This window comes from Ursus arctos, unplaced genomic scaffold, assembly GCF_023065955.2.
Source record: "Ursus arctos isolate Adak ecotype North America unplaced genomic scaffold, UrsArc2.0 scaffold_34, whole genome shotgun sequence".
Lineage (NCBI taxonomy): Eukaryota > Metazoa > Chordata > Mammalia > Carnivora > Ursidae > Ursus > Ursus arctos.
Window position 1 is genome coordinate 6716609 of NW_026623030.1, and position 24503 is coordinate 6741111.

A 24503-nucleotide genomic window follows, 5' to 3' on the forward strand; every position below is an offset into this window, starting at 1 on the left:
AGTAAGCTTTTTTAAAAAATAGCTTTATTGAGGCATAATTTATCTACCATAAAATTCACCCATATAAAGTATACAATTCAATGGTTTTAAGCATATGTAATAAAAATTTAAAGACATAAATAAGTTTATTCTTAAGAAATCATATTTATTGAGCTTCTACTGTGTGTGAAGCACTGTTTGCTATGTGCAAGCACCTTTTTTTGGTAGGGTCATTTAATCTTCTTCAACAATCTCATGAGATAAGTACCATTCTTCCCATTTTACAGCGTAAGTAACTGAAGCACAGAGAGGCAAAGTAACTTTCCCAGAATCACACTGCTAGTAAGTGGCAGAGCTGAGATTCAGACTCAGACATTCTGGCTCCTGGGGCCTCTCTTCAACTGCTAGTTTACACTGCCTACGATAGACAGTATAGTGACACATTGTGATGCTAGTTCCTGAAGAATTTTTATGAAGTGTTTCACCTTGGGCAGAGATTTTGGTCAGATTTTCATCCTGAAATAATTATTTAAGAACACATTTATTTTTAAACTTAAAAAGATGTGTACCCTAAAATCATGTTATATTTAAGCCAGAATTCTATACTATGTTTCTTTAAAGTGTTTTGTATCTTTATCATGCTTTCATTCTTAACACGTTCTTTAAAAAGTTATTTTTTTTCTTTTGTTGTTACTCCATTTCAAGTCTTAGTGATATAATTGAAACTAAAACTCATGGTTTTGTTGTATTTCAGATTTTTATTCACTGCCTTCTGCCTTTAAGTCTGAAATGTGCCATTCTAGGTCTTGAATCTTCCTCCCTTTTTCGTCATCCCTGTATATTCCTAAAGCTGAATTATTTTCTTTTTATTGTTTGTTTTCTTTTTTCAGCAATGCGGCCACTTAGCATGTCTTACAGTTTTGACTTGTCAGGTAAAAAAAAAAAAAAAAAAAAAAAAAAAAAAAGCACTTCACACCTGACATGGGTTTTGTGATTTCTGTGAAAACATTTCATTCATCTGCTTGTCCAAACATGTCAAAGAAGAAAATTGAAAGGCTTCTTCTAAGCTGTGGTCAGTAAGATAAAACATTCTGCTTATTTGAAAACCATATCCTTAAAAAATATTAAAACTACAGTAATAAATCTGTTGCCTGTGAGGGATTATAGAAGAATCATTATGCCATCCCTGTGGTTATAGAATTTGACTGCCCATCCTTATGGTCACTGTCTCTCACCCACACTCTTCTTCTTCTTCTTCTTCTTTTTTTTTTTTTAAGAACTTATTTATTTATTTGAGAGAGAGACAGAGAAATCACGGGCAGGGGGAAGGGCAGAGGGAGAAGCAAGCTTCCCACTGAGCAGGGAGGCCAGTGCAGGACTCAATCCCAGGACCCTGGGTTCATAACCTGAGCTGAAGGCACATGCTTAATCTACTGAGCCATCCAGGCACCCCTAAGCCACACTCTTCTAAAGCAGCAATGTCGAAATCTAAAACAGAACTTTGCCTTAAGAGAATAGAAAAAAATTTCAAGAAACAAAGCTTTGACACTTCGTATTCTCTAAAGCATTCAGTTATTTAAGTAATTAGACTCAAAGCTGTCATCTACTTCAGAGGACCACCACTCCTCAGCTGACAGGCAGGAGCTGTCTTTGGTGTCCCAGCGCTCCCTCTAGGTAGAGCCTGTCACCAATGATTCTGAGTGCTGTTTGAGATTATAAAAACACAGATATGTTCTAATGGCTTTGGTTGTAAAATACAGTTGACCCTGAACAACATGGGTTTGAACTGCTCAGGTCCACTTACAGGAATATTTTTTTTGTTTAAGAGTTGACAGCAAAAGCTACACATTTATGTACGACTGTCCACCCCAATCTTCTTTGGACCAAATGGAAGGCAACTAACCTCCTGCCCTCTGAGGACCCATGTAGGCCCAGGGAGGCCTGCTGAGGTTGTCAGCAGCCCCCAGGGACCCAAGACTGAACAGGGCCGCAGGTTGCCCCCTGTTGCTGACAGGACGGTCAGGGTCTACACCCAGGGCTGGTGGACAGGATGCTGAGCTAAAGCAGGTAATGTGCCCAGAGAGCAGGGTGGTGCTGCACAGGGAGCCCACACACCCACCCCACCCCCCTGCTCCCTAGTCCTCCCTGCACAGGGCTCAGGGGCTGTGCAGGCTTCTGCAGGCCTGGGGCCACCCCGTACCAAGCATGGACTCCTCCCCTCCCACTCATGTGTGGCCGCACTTGCAGGCAGACAGGGCAGCTCTACTGTATCCCCAGGCCATTGTGGCTGCAGGCAGCTGCCTCTGCTAAGGCCCTCAGGCTGCAAAATATCACCATCATGGTACCAGGCCCACTGCTGCCTCCAGCCTGGCCTGACCTGCCTGTGTACATATTATTTTCAGTAAATGTGCATATAGGACTATGAATGTATTTTCTCTTCCTTATGATTTTCTTAATATTTTCTTTTCTCTAAAAATTTTTTCTTCTCTCTAGCTTTATTGTAAGAATACAGTATATATACACACACACACACACACACACATATATGTGATACATATAACATACAAAATATGTGTCAATTGACTGTTTATATTATCAGTAAAGTTTCCAGTCAACAGTAGGCTTAATTAGTAGTTAAGTTTTTGAGAGTCAAAAGTTATTTGCAGATTTTTGACTGGGGTGGAAATCTGTACCCCTAACCCCTGCCTGGCTTTGTTCAAGGATCAACTGTATAATTAATGTGCTCTGTGTTTGTAGTACAAGTTTAGATCCCTGCTGTTAAATAGACAGGGATTAATAGTGAAACAGATAACCATTAATGACTAAATTTGATCTCTAATATCAGCCCCTTTTTAAATTGAGTTTTTATACATGAATTTTCAAAGCCAACTTAATCCAAATAAAATATTTTGCAAGTTAGAATTTTTCATTTTGGAAGCTGTTTTTTTGTTTGTTTTTTAAAGATTTTATTTATTTATTTGAGAGAGCGCGCGCGCAAGCATGAGCAGACGGAGTGGCAGAGGGAGAGGAAGAAGCAGGCTCCCGGCTCACGGGAGCCCTACGTGGGGCTCTATATGGGGCTCCATCCCAGGACCCTGGGATCATGACCTGAGCCTAAGGCACTTGCTTACTGACTGAGCCACCCAGGCTCCCCTGGAAGCTGTCATTTTGAATGTAAAATGAGATAAGATGTTGGCACTAATATTTTCTTCCAGAGTTTTCTTTCATATGCTCTGTAATTGTTGGCATAGCTTATATACAAATTCATATTTAAAGAGCCAAAGAGTTCTTGTATCCTATTCTGTTTATGAGTATTTACTGAGCACCCTCCAATTGCTAAATTAGTTCCCAACTGTTTTTAAATTTCTGTTTATATTTGTAGGTCTCAGGCATCACTGTCATTTGTGCTTTTAAAAAACTCGGATAAATATTTTACAATCTTCACTTACTACTTTTGACTGACCACTGAAGAGCTTTTTCTATTTTCTTTATTCATTTGAAAATTTTTATTTTATCAACCATTTGGAGAGTAAATGTTGTTAAAAAAAGAAAAAGAAAAACCTTATAAAAATGGTCTGGAAAATAAACTCAGAAATGTTTTGGTACATACTTGTTACTGATAATCTCCAAAAGTTGGCAGTATATATTCTAGAGACTGTGTTTCTTTTTCTGGAGATGTTTCCATCAGTTGGACTACAAGGGAGTGGCTGGCTATCTAAACACATTGACTGTTGGCTGACATAAATTAAGCACGGGTAGCTGATCTGGACAGTTTGCATGCCCACACACACGTTATATATAAGTGTATTTCGTGTTCTTATAGGTTATATGGTGGCTTCTGATTTGGGAAGGAAGCTCATAACCTCCATGATATAAAAAAATAGCAAAAAAATGTATTTGCTTTCAGCTGCTTATCATTTGCTATTTTAAGTGCACTTCATGATTTCCACATGCTTCATTCTCGATTTCTTGTGCTAGCTACTTTTATGCTTTCATTGTTGCATTTTGACCAATCAATTAAAATGTCCCAAATAATAAATGGAAAAAATTGATCCATTCTTGTAACCTAATTGCAAAGATTGGAATACAGTTCTTCTCTAAGTTGGGAAATGAACACACTAAGGAGTAAATACTTAAATATGTAGTATAGATAATGCCTCTGAACTTAAGTATAGAATAAGACATAATGAAGTATATTCTGCTGCTTAGGTATGTCTTAGAAATATTAATGCTTAGTGGAAAATCGTAATCCATTCAACATTAATTAAGGTAAGTATAATTTATTTTTACAATGCAAATAATAAATGTGTAATCTGTATCACAGTCATATTTCCTCCAACCAAATAAGGCAGCAGTTGGGTCAATCTAACATATATAAAGTTACTACATAAAGTATTTAATATCATGGTTATGCATTTTAGATTCTGACTCTGAGGTATGTGACTTCTAAAGCCATATCTAGCGTCTTAAATGTTTTTGCTTATTTATAAATATCACCATTTTTTTCTCAAGAAGTTCTATCTTATATAGAGGTACAACTCCTTGGTTTTCTCACTTGATACTTTGAAGTAATAATAAGGATTTCTTCACTGGAGCAGAAAGTTATTAGTAATCAAACTACTTAAAAATTTCTCTAAAAATATGTTCCAGTGGGTCTTTTCAAATATAAAGTATGAGATAAAATCACACATGGTATTTAGTCTTATATGTGGAGATCATCCTGAAGCCTGTTACATAATTTTTTTTATCAATTCCATTTATCTCAAAGCTTTGAATTCAGTACAAGGTTATTATTTCAGTCAATGAGTTCAGTTTCAGTCAATGAGCTCAAACACAGTTATCAACCTCATAGTAGTGTTCAGACAAGTAGAGAGCTCTTAGGTCATTTCTCAAATCTCCTGCATTGACAATGAAATGAACTCATGGCAGCCATGGTCACTCAACAGTATTCCCTAAACTTTAGGTTAGATTTTTGCCAGGCTTTAAGTACCACCAGTATTATTTAAATTATTTTAATATACCATCCATGATTTTTTTTTTAATTTCTTAAGGAAAAACATCTATAAAGCCATTTATCTGATATATTTTTTTCTGAAGAATTAAAATAAATATATAACCATTAAAACTTCCAGTGTTCCTCCATGCACTACTAGTGGTCTCACCCATAGGGAAACTCTGACTTGGAGGAATGGAAATGTGAGACCCACCTCGGAAAGCTGATGGTTTCTTTTCTCACGGTACCTGCAGTGTGGGCGCCTCGACTGGAATCCGGGCAGCTAAGAGGAGACAAAAGATGTGTGTGTTTTAACTTTGTGCTTTCTCTTGAAAGCCTAACTACTACAACAACATGAGCAATTCTACAGGAAGTGTATAGAATAAGATAAACTATAGAATAAGATCTTTTAAAATATGCTTCAAGACCGTATTTGAACACTACCTTTTTTCTTGAGTAGGAATTAATCAGTTAGCCTAATCATTTCCTCCTTTGCTCTCTGGAAAGCTTCTCAATTATTCTGTTAAGTGTGGCAGACTATTGCTGTCTACACCCCCTTGGGAAAGATTTATTTAAAGATTTTAACCTTTAGGGGCGCCTGGGTGGCGCAGTTGTTAAGCATCTGCCTTCGGCTCAGGGCGTGATCCTGGCGTTCTGGGATCGAGCCCCACATCAGGCTCCTCCACTGGGAGCCTGCTTCTTCCTCTCCCACTCCCCCTGCTTGTGTTCCCTCTCTCGCTGGCTGTCTCTCTCTGTCAAATAAATAAATAAAATCTTTTAAAAAATAAAATAAATAAAGATTTTCACCTTTAAATTTTTGTAAAAACTTGCTGCTTTTGCCCTTAGTCCCCCTCAACGCGGCCCCTTCCCCAGTTATGTTTTTGTTACAGCTACTTAACATCTGGAAAGGGAATAAGAAAATTAACACATGTCAAGTTTTCTATGAAAAATTTTATGTTAAATAAATGATTGACAGACTGATCTGTCTTCCATGTCTTCCTTTCCTCCCTCCTTTCTTGCTTACTCAGACCCTTTCTTCTCGTTCACAAGGGCATGTGCTCTGACCTTTTTGATCCCTAAAAATAGCAAAAATTGTAAATACTTAACTAGATACGTGTCATTTATAATAATTTTCATGATTCTTTTAATAATGTCAAGGAAGTTTATGCCAGAACATGCTTATTAACTGAATGTTTCCTAGAAATCCACCTCTTGCACTTCAAGTGTATAAAAATTGTATGTTGGGAGGGAAACTGCTATATTTTACAGTAATGCAGTGACAGTGCTTTCCCTCCTAAAGGAGCTTTAATCATGTCTTATTCCACTTTCATGCTTTCACCCTTTACCTTCAACCACAGGAGTTTCACAGACTATTCCATGTGCAAAGATCAGTTTCGTGTTGTTGGTCTGTAAATTAAATTATGCGGTGACTGCTTTTTTTTTTCACTTTTTTTTCACTTGTAAATGCTCTAATTTAGTAGTTATTAAACTTTGTGTTTAACACATCATTCGAAATACTGAAGAAAATTAGTTCCACTTGCATTAGAAGAGTAAGTACAGGTTACAGGGGCAAAAAGGTGGCCTTTAGAATCATATACTAACAAGGAATCAAGTATCAGCTGGGCCACACACTGGCTGTGTAACTGGCTACGTCACCCTGAGCCTTAATTTACTTACAAATAGAGATAAAAATCAGTGTTAATAATTGCCAAGATTTATTGTGTGTTGCCTTTATTACACACAGTATTGAGTAAGTATATTGTATGCAGTTGTTAACTTAATCTTCAAAAAGAGCCCATGTCTGTTGTTAGGCCCATTTTACAGATGATGAAACAAGAGGTTAGGTAACTTGCTTAACCTTTAAATTTAACCTAGCTGTCAGACAACTAGCAGCAGAGCTAGACTTTGAACCCAAAACTTTGCATCTTACTATAACGTATACTCTGTACTCTATACTCAGTACTTTATATTCTGTGCTGTGTGCTCTATACTAGATAACCTGTCCTCTATACTATGTACTCAGTACTCTTATTCTGTGTTCTGTAGTCTATGCTTTGTACCCTCTAGTCTATACTCCGTACTATGTATTCTGTACTCTACTCCATGCTCTGCTGTATACTGCGTACTATATTCTCTGTACCCTGTACTGTATACAGTCTGTGCACTGCTCTCTGTACTCTGTGCCCTGTACTCTGCATACTGTATACTCCGGGCTCTGTACATTCTATATACTACATGCTGCATATACCCTGTATTCCATATTATATACTCTATATGTTCTGTGATCTGTACTCTGTACTCTGTGCTCTGGTCTGTACTCTGTATTCTATACAATATACACTCTGTGTACTCTCTGTACTACTAACATTCTGTACTCTCCTCTGTACTACTCACCCTAGACTATATACCGTGGCCTTTAATGTTTTATTGTCACATGTGGCATCCACACTTGTTACTTCTATAGATGATTTTTGGTTTAGGCATAAAAGCCAAACCATATTTATTTATATTATGTTTCTGATCCAAAGAACATGTATACTTTTGTCCTATACAAGAAACTATAACTTGTACTGATTGCATTTTTCTGCCGTGGTTTGGATAGATTTTTTGCATGGCTTTCATTCTTTTCTAATGGATGCTGTCCTGTGATGCTTCTAAGCCTGTTCATGGGGATATACTGAATGTCATCCTTGCCCATATACTTCCATCCTAAGGTATTTCTAATGTTTATTTTTCCCTGTATACTTCCATACATAGCTATGCACTATGAAAAATGAAATTGAATGAATAATATGCATATTCAAAATAAAGTCACTTTACAAAAATATACTCTATACTCTGTACTGTATACTGTATCCTTTATATTCGGTAGTCTGTACTGTGTATTTCATACACCTTGTGCTCTCTACTCTCTACTCTGGGCTCTGTATTACATACTCTGTGTACTCCATGCTCTGTACCTTCTGTACTACTCGGTGCTCCGTTATCTATACTCTATACTGTATGTTCCATGCTCTGTACTCATACATTATGTACTCTGTGTTCTGTACTCTGTACACTCCATACTCTGCTGCCACATTTCTTTGATCTGTTGTATTGCCTTCCCACTCAGATTTGAGCTCTCAATAATTAATCTAAGTCAGCTTTATCCAAGGGAATGGGTCCCAGATTCTTTGTGTTCACGTTTATGTAAATATAGATTATTCACTATTTTGGTTTTTAAATTAAACCATTTTCAAATCTTAAAGCCATATGCCTGCTATGGCTTTGTGTATGCCACCACTTTGATCCATCTGTCACTAGCTCTTTGGAGACTATAGAATAAAACTAGCCTCTCTGGGTCTCTGCAAGATTAAGAGGTTAGAGTCAGTTACCTATAGGATTCCTTCCAGCTCTAAATTCTGATGTATAAATGTGAATCTGTTACTATTCATCTAAAGGTTTTCTCTAATCTGACAGTTCTTATCTAACAAAAATGTTTTATATACATAAGTGTTATTATATTTGTATTTGTGTGACATGGAAATGCCACGTTACCTGGCTTGTGGTTTGTGCTACCAAGTGGGTACTTGGGAAAGTGCATTTGGTCTACTGGTTACCTTTCTTAGCATGAGAAAAGGTAAGCTTTTGCCTTTCTTTTGCCAGATGTGACTACCCCTGAACCTCCAAAGAACGTTGTGGAATCCTCAATGGTGAATGGAGGTTTAACATCACAAAAGAAAGAAAATGGGCTGAGTGCCGCACAGCAGGTGCCTGTGCCGCGGAAGAAACTCCTCAAAGCTCCCACTCTGGCTGAGCTGGACAGCTCTGACTCCGAGGTGAGTCCGTGACGGCCTGCTTCACACACCTTGACTCCATGTTCAGAACGTGAGCCCTCTCTGACCTAGTTTACTCACCGTGTTGCCTCCGTTGTTGCTTAATCTCTTCCCATCTTCCAGTCAATAAAGTTGAAATCCATTTGTTTAGCAGGAAATGAAACAGTGCATTCACAGTGGATTCACAGAAACACTGGTTTTTCAGAAACACCAGTACAGTGCTCATAGTTTATGGAATAAGTTTTGAAATATTTGTATGGTCTTAGATTATAGTGGTACTAAAATAAGTTTTAAAAAAAGGCAAATGTATTATCTTCAGGGTGTTTCCCTTTGTTTTGGGGAAGGAAAAAGAAAAGTATTTTTCCATGGATTCTTCTCTGTCTCACACACAAACCAACCCAAAGTGAAGCCTGTTCTTTCTGTAATAGTAATACCAATAGATCTGCAAAAGAAAACTCTGCTAGGGTTCTCCGGATTTCATCTTTCCCCTGCTGCCCTTTGGAGGAAGATCTCACGTCCTCCCTGTTTTCCAGAAATAATCAGGATGCTAGTACTTCCTAAATCTCTCTCAAGCCCTCTGTCTACAGCATCGGTATTATGTATCTCCACTGTGTAAAATGAAATTACCTCCTTGCCTCTCTCTTCCCTTAGGCCCTGCCAGACAGACAATACACATACAGAGCCAGCCTCCCCGCTTCTGTTTGCTGTCGTGGTTGCTGGCTCCATCCGCTCCACATTCATCCAAGTTAGAATTAAGGAATTATTCTTTAATCACCCAGACTGGTTTCTGAGACGATTCTGGCAGCCTTCAGTACCACCCGAGGAGCAAAGCAGCAGTGAAGGAGCCGGAGTTCTGGAAGTGACCTTGTTCCAACCAGGACCTGGTTAAGAGTCACTGGTTAGGATGTAGAACTAGAAAAGGCCTAGTTTCGTGAGTGTCAGAGACACTCAGTAGCTGAATCAGACAGTACAAACAAGCAAGTTTCAGAAAGCAGGCCTGGCAATAGTTTCAGAGGTCAGAGACCATCAGGATCCCCCAGCCAAGTGTTTAGTCGAGGGAATGGACATGACAGGGCAAGCAAGCAGGAGTCTACACCCACATCCTCTCTCTGAGGAGATCTGACCTCCAAGTCCACTGGCACCTTCTGAGTGTGATTCCTCTGGGCCAGGAACTAAGCCTAACGAAGATTCGTTTTCAAGTAGTGAGAAATTGAGTGCAGCTGCCTGTGGTGGGCCTGTAGGGGCAGAGGATCACCAGCAGCTTCTGGGAGCAAATCCCAAAAGGCCTCACACCGTGCCAGTGTCCTCACCACTTCTCTGTCTCTTACTGACTGACTTGCACTCACCTGGCTGCCCCAGGATGGGCTCTTAGTTGTTCACAGTGGGAGCAAGTCAGAACTGTAAAGAGGAGTGGTGTGGAGCATGTGGGCATGCTCCGAATTCTGTAAAATTGGGCTTTAAAAATGTTTCTGGGTAAGGAGGGCTGAGGTATGTGAGGTGGGGGGGAGGGGTTCTGCTGTTTAAATCAAGGTGGCACCTACCTCATAATTATTTGGGACTACTGTGTATGGCTCCTTTTTTCTTTTCCTAAGAGATCATCTTGGCTTTTATTTCCTTTTGACCTTCCATAGGCAGGAGGAGGTCGTTCTAGTTGCTTGCTAGCTTTTCTGAGATTTGTGTGACCTCTACACCGTGTTTGGGGTTAAGGCTTTGGTTCTGTTGCTTGATTTAGTCTTCATGGTATGTACCAAGAGTGGGGGGTCACCATTCAGACCTTCTTTATTCGAACTGTGTGGTTTACACCGCCTTTTTTCATCTCCTGTTCTTTGACCAGATCCTTTGTGTTGTAGCTTATGTGAAACCAGTGCTTTCAGCAGTAGATTTTAGGTGAGGCCATTTATTGTGAATGGCTAAATTAGTTCTTAAAGTCGCTTTAAGTAGGTCAGAGAGATTTTTCACTATTTGTCTCACATAGTCATAGGTGAATATTTTAACCTAATTTTCTTTCTTGCACATTTAAAAATATTTAGCAAGTTTCTGTAGATATTATGGAAATACATTGTCTTGTGGTTCATATATACCCTCCATCACATAGTAGACAATAAAGTTTTCATGAATATTGTACTTCATCTTGGTATAATCTGAAACAAATTAAGAAGGTCTCATCTCATTGGCAATCGGAATTTAAATTTTATTTTGCATAATGTAGGCATTTTTCTAGATTCATGTGACATTTTGTGAAATATTTATTTTCATCTATTTATTCAACAAATATTAATATTTATTCATCACTAACGGTGGGTTTGTTACTAACAACAATGAATGAGACACATAGTATCTACTTTCATGCAGTTACCAATCTGTTACTTTTATAAATGTGTTAAATACTTCCCTAATAATGATATTAACCACCATTTACTGTGTGCCTGGTAATGTTAAGCATTTTGAGTGCATTATATCATCTGATCCAATAGTACAGTGTAAAGATGGTATTAAATACCAAATGATGATACTGAGATGAGACACTTGCGGTGTCACATCACCCTAATGAGGGACAGAGCCAGGACACAAACCCAGGCTTGTCTCTTTTTAGATAACTTCTAGCTTGTCTTCTATTTTCCTTGAACCTTTGACATAACTTGGTGCCTCACATTAAAATAAATCTCTAACAGTAAAATGTTATTAGCATGAGAGCACTAGTATCTTAGGAGTCTCTCTGTTTCTCTTCCCACACCTTTCTCAGGAGGAAACTCTACACAAGTCAACCAGCAGCAGCAGTGTATCTCCCTCCTTCCTTGAAGATCCCTTAGTAGAGGCTGTGTCCACGAGGAAGAGTGAGTATTTGTGGTACAAAGAGCTAGCCTCTGATTCCTTCAAAAACACACTGGACCTAGAATAGGGAATCCCAGAGTGCTTTGTGATCATTTAGGGTAGAAGGAACTAACCCTGGAATTTTCCCTAGTCAGGAGCAAAAATATTGTTGTATTCCTAAAGTGACATAGTAAGGTAGGGCTGAACTGATAACTGGGCCTCAGGTTCTTAACTTAGATCAGTCACCTTTGGGTTTACAGATAATGGTTGTGGGGAAAAGTCAACTGTCTGTGTGTATTTTTTAGATTAATTTACCTCCTTGTCTGAATTTAAGCTGGGAGCCCTAAATAATCACACTTGTTACCATTCCCACCCACCCACACATACACACATATCCACACCCACATACATGATGGGTAGTAAAAACGCATTTATATCTCTTCATAGGTTCTGAACACAAAATCTAAAGTTAACTAATTTCTAAATGCTTTTTTTAAAAATATGTATTTATTTATTTGAGAGAGAGTGCAAGTGGGGGAAGGGGCGGAGGGAAGGAATCTCAAGCAGACTCCACACCAAGCATGGAGCCTGATGCAGGGCTTGATCCCACGACCCTGAGATCACAACCTGAGCTGAAATCAAGAGTTAGATACCCAACCAAATGAACCACCCAGGCACCACATTTCTAAATGTTTTTAATAATCTTTTTTATGTATAAGATCATTATAAAAGATTTAAAAATTACACATTAAGGGAGAGGATTCTGGGAAGGTGGTGGAGTAGGAAGCACCAGGAATCTGTCTCCCACCTCAACAACAGTTGTACTGGCAGAATCTGTCTGATGTAAGTCCTTTGGAACTCTGAGTCTGTTGAAGGCTTTCAACTTCCATGGGAAGATTTAGATGAAAAATTGTGGTTAATTTCAGTCACTTTCAGTTCTTAGCACAATAGCCGCTACTCGTGCCCCACCCCCAGCCACATGGCAGGCAGCAGTGTACTGTTCCTGAAGCGCTTGCACATAGCTTACAGGAGCTAGGGTGGGCAAAAAGGACCCAGTCCTCCAAATATTGGGAATCCGTCTTCTGATTGCTGCATCTGATTCCAAAGGTGTAGACAAAGTGGCAGTGATTATTGTTGCTTTGTTGCAAGTTCCCTGAATGCTAAAGTATTCACTATCTAAAGGGCTAGTCTCCTTACCCACCTCCTTCTTAGCTTTTTCCCTTTTGGGAGCCAGACATTAAAGACTAGGATATTCAGAAACTACATATACAGAGAAAATTATAAAGTGACAGTGCATGCCCAGAGAATGGCTCATAAAAGACCCGAGAAGATCTTAAGTTTACATTCTCAGGCTGATCCTCAGCACAGAGGCAGCCTACAACAATCAAGAAAACAATAAACAAAAACCATAACAAAAAACAACAGACCCTGGGAAAGGGGCAGAATCTGATTTCCAGAGTTACTACATTATTAGATTCAAATGTCCAATATTCAACAACAACAACAACAACAAATCACAAGGCATACAAAGAAACAGGACGGTATGGCCCATTCAGAGTAAAGAAATAAATCAACAGAAACTGTCCCAGAAAAAGAGGGGGATATGCCAAACAAAGACTTTTAAAAAACTGCTTTAAAATGCTCAAAGATAAAAGAAGATGTGGAGGAAGTCAAGAATACAGTATGTGAACAAAATGGAAAGATCAGTAAAGAGCTAGAAAACCTAGAATGAAGCAAACAAACAATTCTGGAGCCAAAAATTCCAATAACTTAAATGAAAAATTCACTAGAAGATTCAAAGGCAGATTTGAACAGGCAGAAGAAAGAATCAGCAAACTTGGAGATAGGACAATGGAAAGCATCAAGTCTGAGGAACAGAAAGAAAAAAGACTGAAGAGGGGCGCCTGGGTGGCTCAGTCGTTAAGTCTGCCTTCGACTCGGGTCATGATCCCAGCGTTCTGGGACCGAGCCCCGCATTGGGCTCCCTGCTCAGCAGGAAGCCTACTTCTCCCTCTCCCACTCCCCCTGCTTGTGTTCCCTCTCTTGCTGCCTCTCTCTGTGTGTCAAATAAATAAATAAAATCTTTTAAAAAAAAATCTTTAAAAAAAAAAAAAGGAAAAGAGACTGAGACCTGTGGGACACCGTCAAGTGGACCAACATATGCACTGTGGGAGTCCCCAAAGGAGAGGAGAGAGAGAAAGGGGCAGGAAGAATAATTACAGAAATAATGGCTGAGACTCCCCAGATTTGAGGAATGACATGAATATAAACATTCAAGCAGCTCAACTAAAATGAAAGAGACCCACACCAAGACATACTGTAATCAAACTTTCAAAAGCCAAAGACAGAACAAGAGTGAAATGAGTCACTACATACTAAAGATCCTCAATAAGATTTTCAGTATATTTCTCATCAGAAACTTTGGTGGCCAGAAGATACTGGACCAGTGCAGCTTTCCACCCCACTATCTGAAAGTTTGCTTTACACCACTTCACTTTTTATGAGAGGTCAACATTAATACCTGTTTTAGCTAACTGAAAGAAATCCAAAGAGGATTTTCACTTTTACAGAATGCTTCAGTTGCTATTTCAGCTTACAAAAGGTTTCACAGGAATGCTCTACTTTCAGATAGTGGGGAAAATCTGTATATTCAAAGTGCTTAAAAAAAGTCAACCAGCAGTCTTATATCCAGCAAAACTGTTGTTCAAAGTGAGGGAGAAATTAAGACGTTCCCAGATAAACAAAAGCTGAGGGAGTTCATAACCACTAGACCTTCCCAGTAAAAAATGCTCAGAAGTCCTATAGGGGGAAGTGAAAGGACACTAGACAATAATTCAAGGCCATAGGAGAAATAAAGATCTCAGTAATATACATGGGCAATTATAAAAGCTACTAGTATTGTAAAAATGGTTTATAACTGCACTTTTTGTTTGCTATGTAATTTGAGAGACGAATGCACTTAAAAGAATTATTAGTGTATATTTTGGGGAAGACAATGTATAAAAATGTAATTTTGTGGGGCCTCTGGGTGGCTCAGTCGTTAAGCGTCTGCCTTCGGCTCAGGGCGTGATCCCAGGGTCCTGGGATCGAGCCCCACATCGGGCTCCCTGCTCCGCTGGGAGCCTGCTTCTTCCTCTTCCACTCCCCCTGCTTGTGCTCCCTCTCTCGCTGGCTGTCTCTCTCTCTCTGTCAAATAAATAAAATCTTTTTTAAAAAAATGTAATTTTGTGACACCAGCAGCCAAAAGGGACAGAGACAAAGCTGGGGAAGAGCAGAGTTTTGTATGTTATTGAAATTAAGCTGCTATAAATCCAAATCAGAGTGTTACAGTTTTAGGATGTTAAATGTAGTCTCCATGGTAACCACCAAGAAAATAGCTACAGAATATACACAAAAAGAAAATGGGAAAGGAATTTAAACATTTTATTATTTAAAAAATCAGTTTAACGTGAAAGACAAGAATGAAGGAAAAGAGGGACGAAAGCTCTAAGGCGTCTAGAAAACAAATAGCACGATGACAGAAGTCCCTCCTGATCAGTAATTACTTTAAATGTAAATGAATTAAACTCTCTAATCAAAAGCTAGAGGTTGGCAGAATGGATAAAAACACATGATCCAACTATATGCTGGCTAGAAGAGACTCCCTTGAGATTCAAAAACACAAACAGATTGAAAGTGAAAGGATGGAAAAGATATTCCATGCAAATAGTAACCAAAAGAAACGTGGGGAAACTATAATGACATCAGACAAAATAGACTTTAAATCAAAAAAAAGTTACAAGAGGGGCGCCTGGGTGGCACAGCGGTTAAGCGTCTGCCTTCGGCTCAGGGCGTGATCCCGGCGTTATGGGATCAAGCCCCACATCAGGCTCCTCCACTGTGAGCCTGCTTCTTCCTCTCCCACTCCCCCTGCTTGTGTTCCCTCTCTCGCTGGCTGTCTCTATCTCTGTCGAATAAATAAATCTTTAAAAAAAAAAAAAGTTACAAGAGACAGAGAAGGACACTATATTAATAAAGGTTCAGTGCAGTAAGAAGATAGAACAATTAACATTTATGCACCTAATGACAGATCGTCAAAATATATAAAGCAAAAACTGACAGAAATGAAGGAGAAATAGACAGTTCTGCAATCATAGTTGGAGACTTCAGTACCCTCTCACAATGATGGATAGAACGACCAGACAGAGCATAAGGAAATAGAGGACCAGGACAACACGATAAACCAGACTAGATCTGACAGACATATACAGAACACTCCCCCCAACAACAGAATATACATTCTTCTTCAGGGCCCGTGGGACATTTTCAAGGATAGACCATATGTTAAACTGTAAGTTAAGTCTCAATAGATTTTAAGGGGTAGGTATCATACAAAGTGTCTTCTCTGGCCACAACGGGACGAAGTTAGAAAGGAAAGTTAGCAAAAGGAAAACTGAAAAATTCACAGAATTGTGGAAATTAAACAACACACTTTTTAAAAATCAATGCATCAAAGAAGAAATCACCAGAGAGATTAGAAAATATTTAGAAATGAGTGAAAATGAAAACACAACATACCAAAACTATGGGACACAGTGGAAACAGTGCTAAGATGAAATTTATTGCTATAAACACGTTAAAAACAAGAAATTTCAGTGATTAGTGGCACAATAAATGTTCTGGTTTTAAGAAAGGAAGGAGTGAATGAACAAACCAACCAACAACCTAACTTTACAACTGAAGGAACTAGAAAAAGGAGAAACTAAGCACAAAGCTAGCAGAAGAAAGGAAACAATCAAGATTAAAGCAGAGATAAAATATAGAGAATAGGGAAACAATGGAGAAAAATCAATGAAACCAAAAATTGGTTCTTCAAAAATATCAACATAATTGACAGACCCTTAGCTAGCTAGACTAAGAAAAAAAGAAGACTCAAATCGCTAAAATCAGAAATGAAGGGGGGATCATGACTGCTGATTCTACAGAAATAAAAAGAGCTAGAGAGTATCATGAACAATTACCATCAAACTGCATAGCCTTGATAAAATGAACAAATTCCTAGAAATGCCAAGCCTAGCAAGACTGAATCAGAAAGAAAGAGAAAATCTGACTAGACCAGCAACCATAGTAAGGATACTGAATTAGTAAGCATAAGCTCTCCCTACAAAGAAAAGGCCTGACTCTGATGCCTCACTGGTGAATTCTTCCAAACTTTTTAAAAACTACTGCCAATCCTTCTCAGCCATTTCCCAAAAAAAATGAAGAGGAGGGAATACTTCCTAAGCCATTTTATGAGACCAGCATTACCCTGATACTAAAGCCAGACAAAGACACTACAAGGACAGAAAACTACAAACCAGTGCCCTTTACAAATACTGATTTTTTTTTTTTTAAGATCTTTAACAAAATACTAGCAAACACAATTCGGCAGTATATTAAAAGGATTATATACCTGACCAAGTGGGATTTATTCCTGACTGGAAGGATGATCCAACATATAAAAATTGATTAGTATAATGTGCCACATTCAGAGAGTGAAGAAAAACCACCACAGGATTATTTCAATTGATGCTGTAAAGCATTTGACAAAATTGAACACCCGTTCACGATAAAAACTTTATAGGGGCGCCTGGGTGGCGCAGTCGTTAAGTGTCTGCCTTCCGCTCAGGGCGTGATCCCGGCATTCAGAGATCGAGCCCCACATCGGGCTCCTCCGCTGGGAGCCTGCTTCTTCCTCTCCCACTCCCCCTGCTGTGTTCCCTCTCTCACTGGCTGTCTCTCTCTCTGTCAAATAAATAAAATCTTAAAAAAAAAATAAAATAAAATAAAATAAATACATACATAAATAAAACTTTATCAACTAGGAGGAACTTCGCAATAGACGGAACTACCTCAACATAATAAAAGCCATATATGAAAAACCCACCTCAAACATCATACTCAGTGGTAAAAGACTGAAAGGATTTCCTCTAAGAAACGTTAACAAGGCAAGGATGCCTGCTTTCATCGCTTCTGTTCAACATAGTACTGGAAATGCTAGGGAGAGCAATTTGGCAAGAAAAAGAGATAAAGGGTAGCCAGACTGGAAAAAAAAGAGGTAAAATTATCTCTTTATAGATGATATGATCTTATATGTAAGGAAACCCTAAAAGATTCCACACACAAAAAAAACTGTTAGAATAAATGAATTCAGTAAAGTAGGAAAATATAAAATCACACAAAGATAAGTTGTATTTCTATACACAAACAATAAATAATTTGAAAAGGAAATTAGAAAAGCAATTCCATTTATGATAGTATCAAAAAGAATAAAATACTTAGGAATTAACCAGGGAAGTGAAAGACTTGCTCACTAAAAACTGCAAAACATTTCTGAAAGACATCAAAGAAGACTTAAATAAAGGGAAATAGATCCTGTGTTCATGGATTGGAGGACTTAATATTGTTAAAATGTTTACACTGCCCAAAGTGATCCACAGATTCAGTGCAATCCCTATCAAAATGCCAATGACATTTTTGCAGAAATAGAAGACAATCCATTCTTTTTTTTTTTTTTTAAGATTTTATTTATTTATTTGAGAGAGCACGAGCAGTGGGGAGGGGCAGAAGGAAAGGGAGAAGCAGACTCCCGGATGAGCAGGGCTCCATCCCAGGGCTCCAGGATCATGACCTGTGCCAAAGGCAGATGCTTAACCAACTGAGCCACCCAGGTGCCCCAGAAGACAGCCCATTCTAAAATCTTATGTAATCTCAGGGATCCCAAATAGCCAAAAGAGTCTTGAAAAAGAATCGAACTAGAGAATTTGTGCTTCCTGATTTCAAAACTTATTACAAACTACAGTAATCAAAACACTCTTTAGCATAAAGACAGACATATAGATAATGGAATAGAATAGAGAGCTCAGAATAAACCCTCACCTATATGGTCAAAAGATTTTTGACAAGTGTACTAAGACCATTCAATGGGTACATAGTCTTTAAACAAATGGTGCTGGGGAAACTGGATATCCACATGTGGAAGAATGAAGTTAGGGGCACCTGGGTGGCTCAGTCGGTTAAGCATCTGCATTCTGTTTGGGTCATGATCTCCGGGTCCTGGGAGGGAGCCCCCAGTTGGGCTTTCTGTTCAGCAGGGAGTCTGCTTCTCCCTCTCCCTCTGCTACACTCCTTCTCTCTTTCTCTGTCAAATAAAAAAATAAAACCTTTATAAAAAAATGAAATTAGACCCTTACCTAACACCATATGAAAAAATTAACTCAAAATGGATTAAGGACCTAAATGTAAGACCTAAAATAATAAAACTCTTAGAAGAAAAGATAGGGCAAAAGCTTCATGACATTAGATTTGGCATTGTTTCTTGGATATGACACCAAAGGCACAGATTTTTTAAAATGGACAAATCAGAATTTATGAAAATAGAAAACTTCTGTGCTATTAAAAGATATTAAGAGAATGAAAAGGCAACCCACAGAAGAGAAGATATTTTCAAGTCATATATCTAATAAAGGATTAATATTCAGAGAATATATAGAGAAAGTCCTGAAACTCAACAACAGAAAAGACAACCTAATTAAAAAATGAGCAAAGGACTCAAATGGTCATTTCTCCAAAGAAGACATACAAATGACCAATAATCACATGAAAAGGTTCTCAGTATCACTATAATCATTAGGGAAATGCAAATCAAAACTACAGTGAGATACCACCTCCTACCCATTAAAGTGACCACTATCAAAACAAAAACCAGAAGATAACAAGTGTTGGCAAGAATGTGGAGAAATTGGAACTCTGTGCACTGTTGGAAATGTGAAATGGTACAGGTGCTGTGGAAAACGGTATGGTGACTCCTCAAGAATTTAAAAAAAGAATTAAGTACAATCCAACAATTCTTCTGATTATATAAGCAAAAGAATTGAAAGCAGAAAAAAAAAAAAAGAATTGAAATCAGTTTCAAAGAGATATATATCCCTGTTCAGAGCAGCAATATTCACAATAGCATGAACAGCTAAGCAAAATATGGACCATCCAATTGAACGTTACTCAGCCTTAAAAACGGGAAATTCTGCAATTAGCTACAACACCAACAAACCTTTAGGACCTTTTGCTAAGGGAAAAAAGCAATTCCAAAAAGGCAAATACTGTATGATTCCATTTATAATGGGGTTCTTAGAGTAGTCCAAATCATACAGAAAGAAAATAGAACGGTAATTGCCAGGGGCTGTTGGTAGGGGAGAATGGGAAGTTATTGTAATGGTTACAGAATTTCAGTCTTACAAGATGAAGAGTTATGGGGATGGAAGATGATAATGGTTGCACAATGATGTAAATATTTAATACCACTGAACTGTACAGTTAAAAATAAAGACAGTAGGGGTGCCTATGTGGCTCATGTGGTTAAGCGTCCGGCTCTTGGTTGAGGCTCAGGTCAAGATCTCATGGGGTTGTGGGGTTGAGCCCTGTGTGGAGCTCCACACACACTGGAGAGGCTACTCGAAGATTCTCTCCCTCTACCCCTACCCCCGTTCATGTGCTTGCTTGGTCTCTCAAGTAGATAAATAAATATTTAAAAAAAAAAAAAAAAAGGCAGGGGCGCCTGGGTGGCTCAGTCAGTTAAATGTCTGCCTTCAGCTCAGATCATGATCCCGGGGCCCTGCTCAGCGGGGAAACCTGCTTCTCCCTTTCCCTCTCCCCCTGCTCGTGCTCTCTCTGTCAAATAAATAAGTAAAATCTTTTAAAAAAATAAAATACACTAAATATATTTTATGTATGTTTTACTGCAATGAAAAAAAAACTTTCCAGGAGAAAAACACTTATATATTAAGATATTCTTAGAACATTGATTCGATTTCTTATACACGTGGAGTTTTTAGTGATTAAAATTCTTTAATATTTTGATTTACTTAATCAGATTATATCAAGAACAGTAGGGGCTGACCTTGGTTATTACCTATAATTGGTATTTGGCCAGGCCAGTTAAATATTATAGAGATTCAATTAAATCACATAATAGATTTCTGTATCTTTCTTGATCGTGGAAATTGTGTTGTTTTTATTTGGTGATTTCTCTTGGTGGGACTGTGCAAATAGATGGGTCACTTTTAACTTTGTGTTGACTTTCACTTTCTTCACCCATAACACTGCTGCAGCAGGCTTACTTTGCAGAGAGAGTAGGAGGAAGTACCAAAAAAACTGAGGTTAGCAACATAATTTATTTCTAATGTTCTTCTTACGTTTTCACAATGTGAATCGAGAACCATTCAAACCCTAAGACATTCTCCTTTTAAGCCCTGTCCCAAAATATTAGTAGGTAGAAGAGAGCAGTGTTAACAATATTAACATCAAAACTAGAATTTACTTTTTGAAATTTAAATAGAGCTTGATTTAAATCTGAGGACAAAATGTCTTGATAAACATCAAAAAGGAAGAGTTTTTATATTTCATCTTTTAAAAAGGAGAATATAAAAGGACTGTACGCTTGAAAATTTTGGCATGACATGGTAGTCTTTTTGGACACACAGAATATGTATTTTTACAAAATTTACATATTTTACATGCCTGAGACTCTAATTGCAAAATTCGGTGGTATATAACATGAGGGCATTTGTATGTACGAAGCTGAGACTATAATTGTGTTTTTATGTATAAATTTGAATGAATATTAAAAATATGAAATATTTTTTCTTTTTTCCTCACGATTTCTCTAGGAAAGTTTATCTTGCAGAGATTTTTCTATAACAATCCTCATAGTATCCCCATAAGGACCTCCAGTCTTAACCCTCTAATGAAATAACCACTTCATCTTTGAAAGCAGTGTTTGTCACAAGTGACAAAGGGTTTTCTGTTAGAAATTCAGAATCTTAAGATTTTTATTTTGTAAGAAAGTTCATTTCAGTTTGGTCCATTTCATTTCTTTAGAGCCTCCAAAATTCTTGCCCATATCATCAACACCCCAGCCAGAGAGACGGCAGCCACCCCAGAGACGACATTCCATTGAAAAGGAAACACCCACAAATGTAAGACAGTTTCTGCCACCATCCAAGCAGAGCTCCCGATCTCTTGTAAGTAACTGGAAGACTTCATAGTCACTTAAGGAGCAGTTAGAGGCCTGTTATCATTAGCTTTCTTGAGACGATGATTAGGAGGGAAAAAAAACTTCCAAACATTAAAATGAACTTTAAACACTTTTATTTGCTTTTAATATCATAAGAAAACCAACTCTAACAGTAACCTAAATGAAATTTGACCATTCTTTGTTCATTTTAAAGTACTTTTTTTTCCAGAAGACTTATCAGTGGTTGAAATATGTATTATTATATAAGGCTTTCTTCTTTTTAAAGGGAATTAGTCTGCTTAAAAATTAGTAAAGCTCATCAAAAAGTTAGTGGAGTCTGCCTACAGTATACTATTTTATTGAGGCAGAAGTATGAGGGGAGAATTTTGATCCCTTAGAAACCATTGTACATTGTTTTCAAGTATGTTTTATGATCTTGGAGCCAAAGCTGCTGTTTGCACTGGATGACAGTTTTGCTGTTTTCCCAAGACTTCAGGTTTGTCTAGTGGCGTTGATTCCCAGGACAGTAGGCCCCTGCCAGGAAGAAGTAACAGACTCTCTAACCAAGGGAGCTCTGCAAAGATGCTTTTGTAGTCCCACTTGACTTCACAAATATTTGCAGGTGAAATGAAGACTTCAATCAGTAATTCTACCAGCAACCTAATAGCTAATGTTCTCTCAGATACTCATGAATAAAAAGCACTGGAATCTGCTTATCCCATATTTTCGGCCATATTTTTACACAATCTTGAATCATCAAGGGTTCAAATGAAGCAATAACTGGTGTCCCTCCCTCAAAGTAGAGGAAGCTAGTGTGGTTATTGTGAAGATACCAAGTTTGAACAGAGCTTTATAGTGTTGAAATTTAATCAGTCTTCTCTGCTCCCCAACAGTTTGATTAAAGAACTAGCGATTGTATGTCAATTCCTGATAGAATTCCTCTAACTCCTAAATAATCACTGAAACGTTGATTAACTATAGCCTCACCAGTGGTTTACCAGTAGAAAAACAGAACTCTTAACCAGACAAGTTCAAACTTCAGAATCCAAAGACTTTTGTTAACATGAACAACTTTTTGCTTTAGCAAAATATAGTTATTGTCACAGCTTAAAAGTGTGTAAGAGATCACCAGTCCAATAATCAGGAGATTCTTCTCTTCACCCAACTTTTCTCTTAGAAGCCAGTTTATCATTCAGCTGTGTACTGGGCCTTGTGACCACATGACACCATCGTTCATGTTAAATTTAAAAATTATCGATGTAGAGGAACTGTCAGATCAATTAAAAGAAATTTCAGCTACTAAGAGAAGTTTTGAATAGAAGAGAAAAAATACCATAGAAGTAAAAGAAGAAGGACCATCAGCCCACATGGAGGGCCCAGAAGTGTATTCCTGACAAAGGGGAACTCTTAGTGTGTTCTAGGTCAGGCTGTGAGTTATTTTTTGTGGCGAAGAAGAGCAAGATAAAACCAATCCGCAGTCTCAGAGAAGAGTCTCAGTGAAAGTCGGTGGGAAAGCACTTCTCTCCAGCATTGGATGGCGTTCAGGTTCCACATGGAACCACAGCTCCCTCGGAGGGCCCAGGGCGCCAGCCGGGACAAAGTAACATCCAAGTCAGAGTAGTGACCCTTCTTGCTAGGAGCTTGTTTTGGGAAATCCATAAAGTCATACTCATCTTGTGGTAGTGCCCTCTAGCTTGGTAAGTATCATTTTTAAAAGTATGACAATTTAAAACTTTAGCTAGATTTAAGAAAACGAGGAATCATTTTGTATTTTTAACCCCTCCACTGAAAATGGCAGGAACGTCTTCATTGGTTTTCGTTTTTATTTTTTATTGTATCTCCCTCACTTTCCTTAGAATGTTTAAAACATAATTTTTTTCATCACTTGGTCAAATGATCGAGGATGATTGCCCATCGAAGTGAAAGCAGCTTGTCTCTCAGTACCTTCCCCAGGGGCTGGGGAGCAGGTGCTGCTTGGTGCACGCTCCCCAGCCCCGCTCTCACAGGCCGGGAGGCAGCTGTTCCCAGGACAGCCAAGTTAGAAACATCTTAAGTGTCTGCTGCGTGAACTCCGAGAGTCTCTAGGAATCATTTCCTGGTGTGATTACTGATTTGTACATACGGGAGCAGACGTTGGTGTGGTCACACACATGTGGAATCTACCCTTAACGTCCTCAGTGGTGTTTTTGTTTTGTTTTGTTTTTTTTCTTTCATGCTCTGTAACCACTATTGTAGGTCACTCATGTTCAGCATTATTTTCTCCTTTTCTTTTCCCCCTGCCATTTTCTTTTTCCCTTATCTATTGTTCAGGTTCCTAGGATAACCAGTGTTTGGCCAAGGACGCCTTTCCGACCACTTTTTTCTACCATACAAACAGCTTCTCTGCTCAGCTCTCATCCTTTTGAAGCAGCCATGTTTGGGGTAGCAGGGGCTATGTATTATCTATGTGAGAGAGCTTTTACCAGCAGGTGGAAATCCTCAAAGGTTGGCCTCTTTCTGCTGGTTCTGGGAATTATTTTACTCTCTCTATCTCTTTGACAGTGATACCACAACTGCCGCACTCTGAACAATTAACAGCTTAGATGGGCACTTTGCTTCTGATCGTTGATTCCAGCCTTTTGTAGGATGCATAGATGACACCATGATCTCAGTTGAAAGGAAAATGACCTTGAAAGGACAACAAACTCAAAATGCAGCATCAGATTAGAGGGACCTGTGAGCGACCCACTTGTACAGCAGGAGGCATGCCATCTCCTCTCCGTGTGCAGGAGGCACTCCCCGGCAGCCTGCGGGGTGCTCTCCTCCCCGGGCCTTCCCGCCATCGGAACAGCGTTTGCTCCCTCACTCAGCTGACAGAGCAGCCTTCTGCCAGGCC

At 38.6% G+C, this 24503-nt stretch overlaps 1 protein-coding gene across 2 annotated transcripts in view; it reads left to right on the forward strand.

The window, feature by feature from the left end:
* Positions 1 to 24503, forward strand: part of SPIRE1 (spire type actin nucleation factor 1) — a 213448-nt gene that overhangs the window by 174592 nt on the left and 14353 nt on the right. The window contains exons 9-12 of one of the 2 annotated variants that reach the window (XM_044379555.3): positions 8618 to 8790; positions 11531 to 11621; positions 21493 to 21635; positions 23939 to 24112. In XM_044379555.3, coding sequence (XP_044235490.2) covers positions 8618 to 8790; positions 11531 to 11621; positions 21493 to 21635; positions 23939 to 24112 — 581 coding nt within the window. The remainder of the gene's footprint in view (positions 1 to 8617; positions 8791 to 11530; positions 11622 to 21492; positions 21636 to 23938; positions 24113 to 24503) is intronic. The other variant, XM_026486304.4, reaches the window with a different exon arrangement.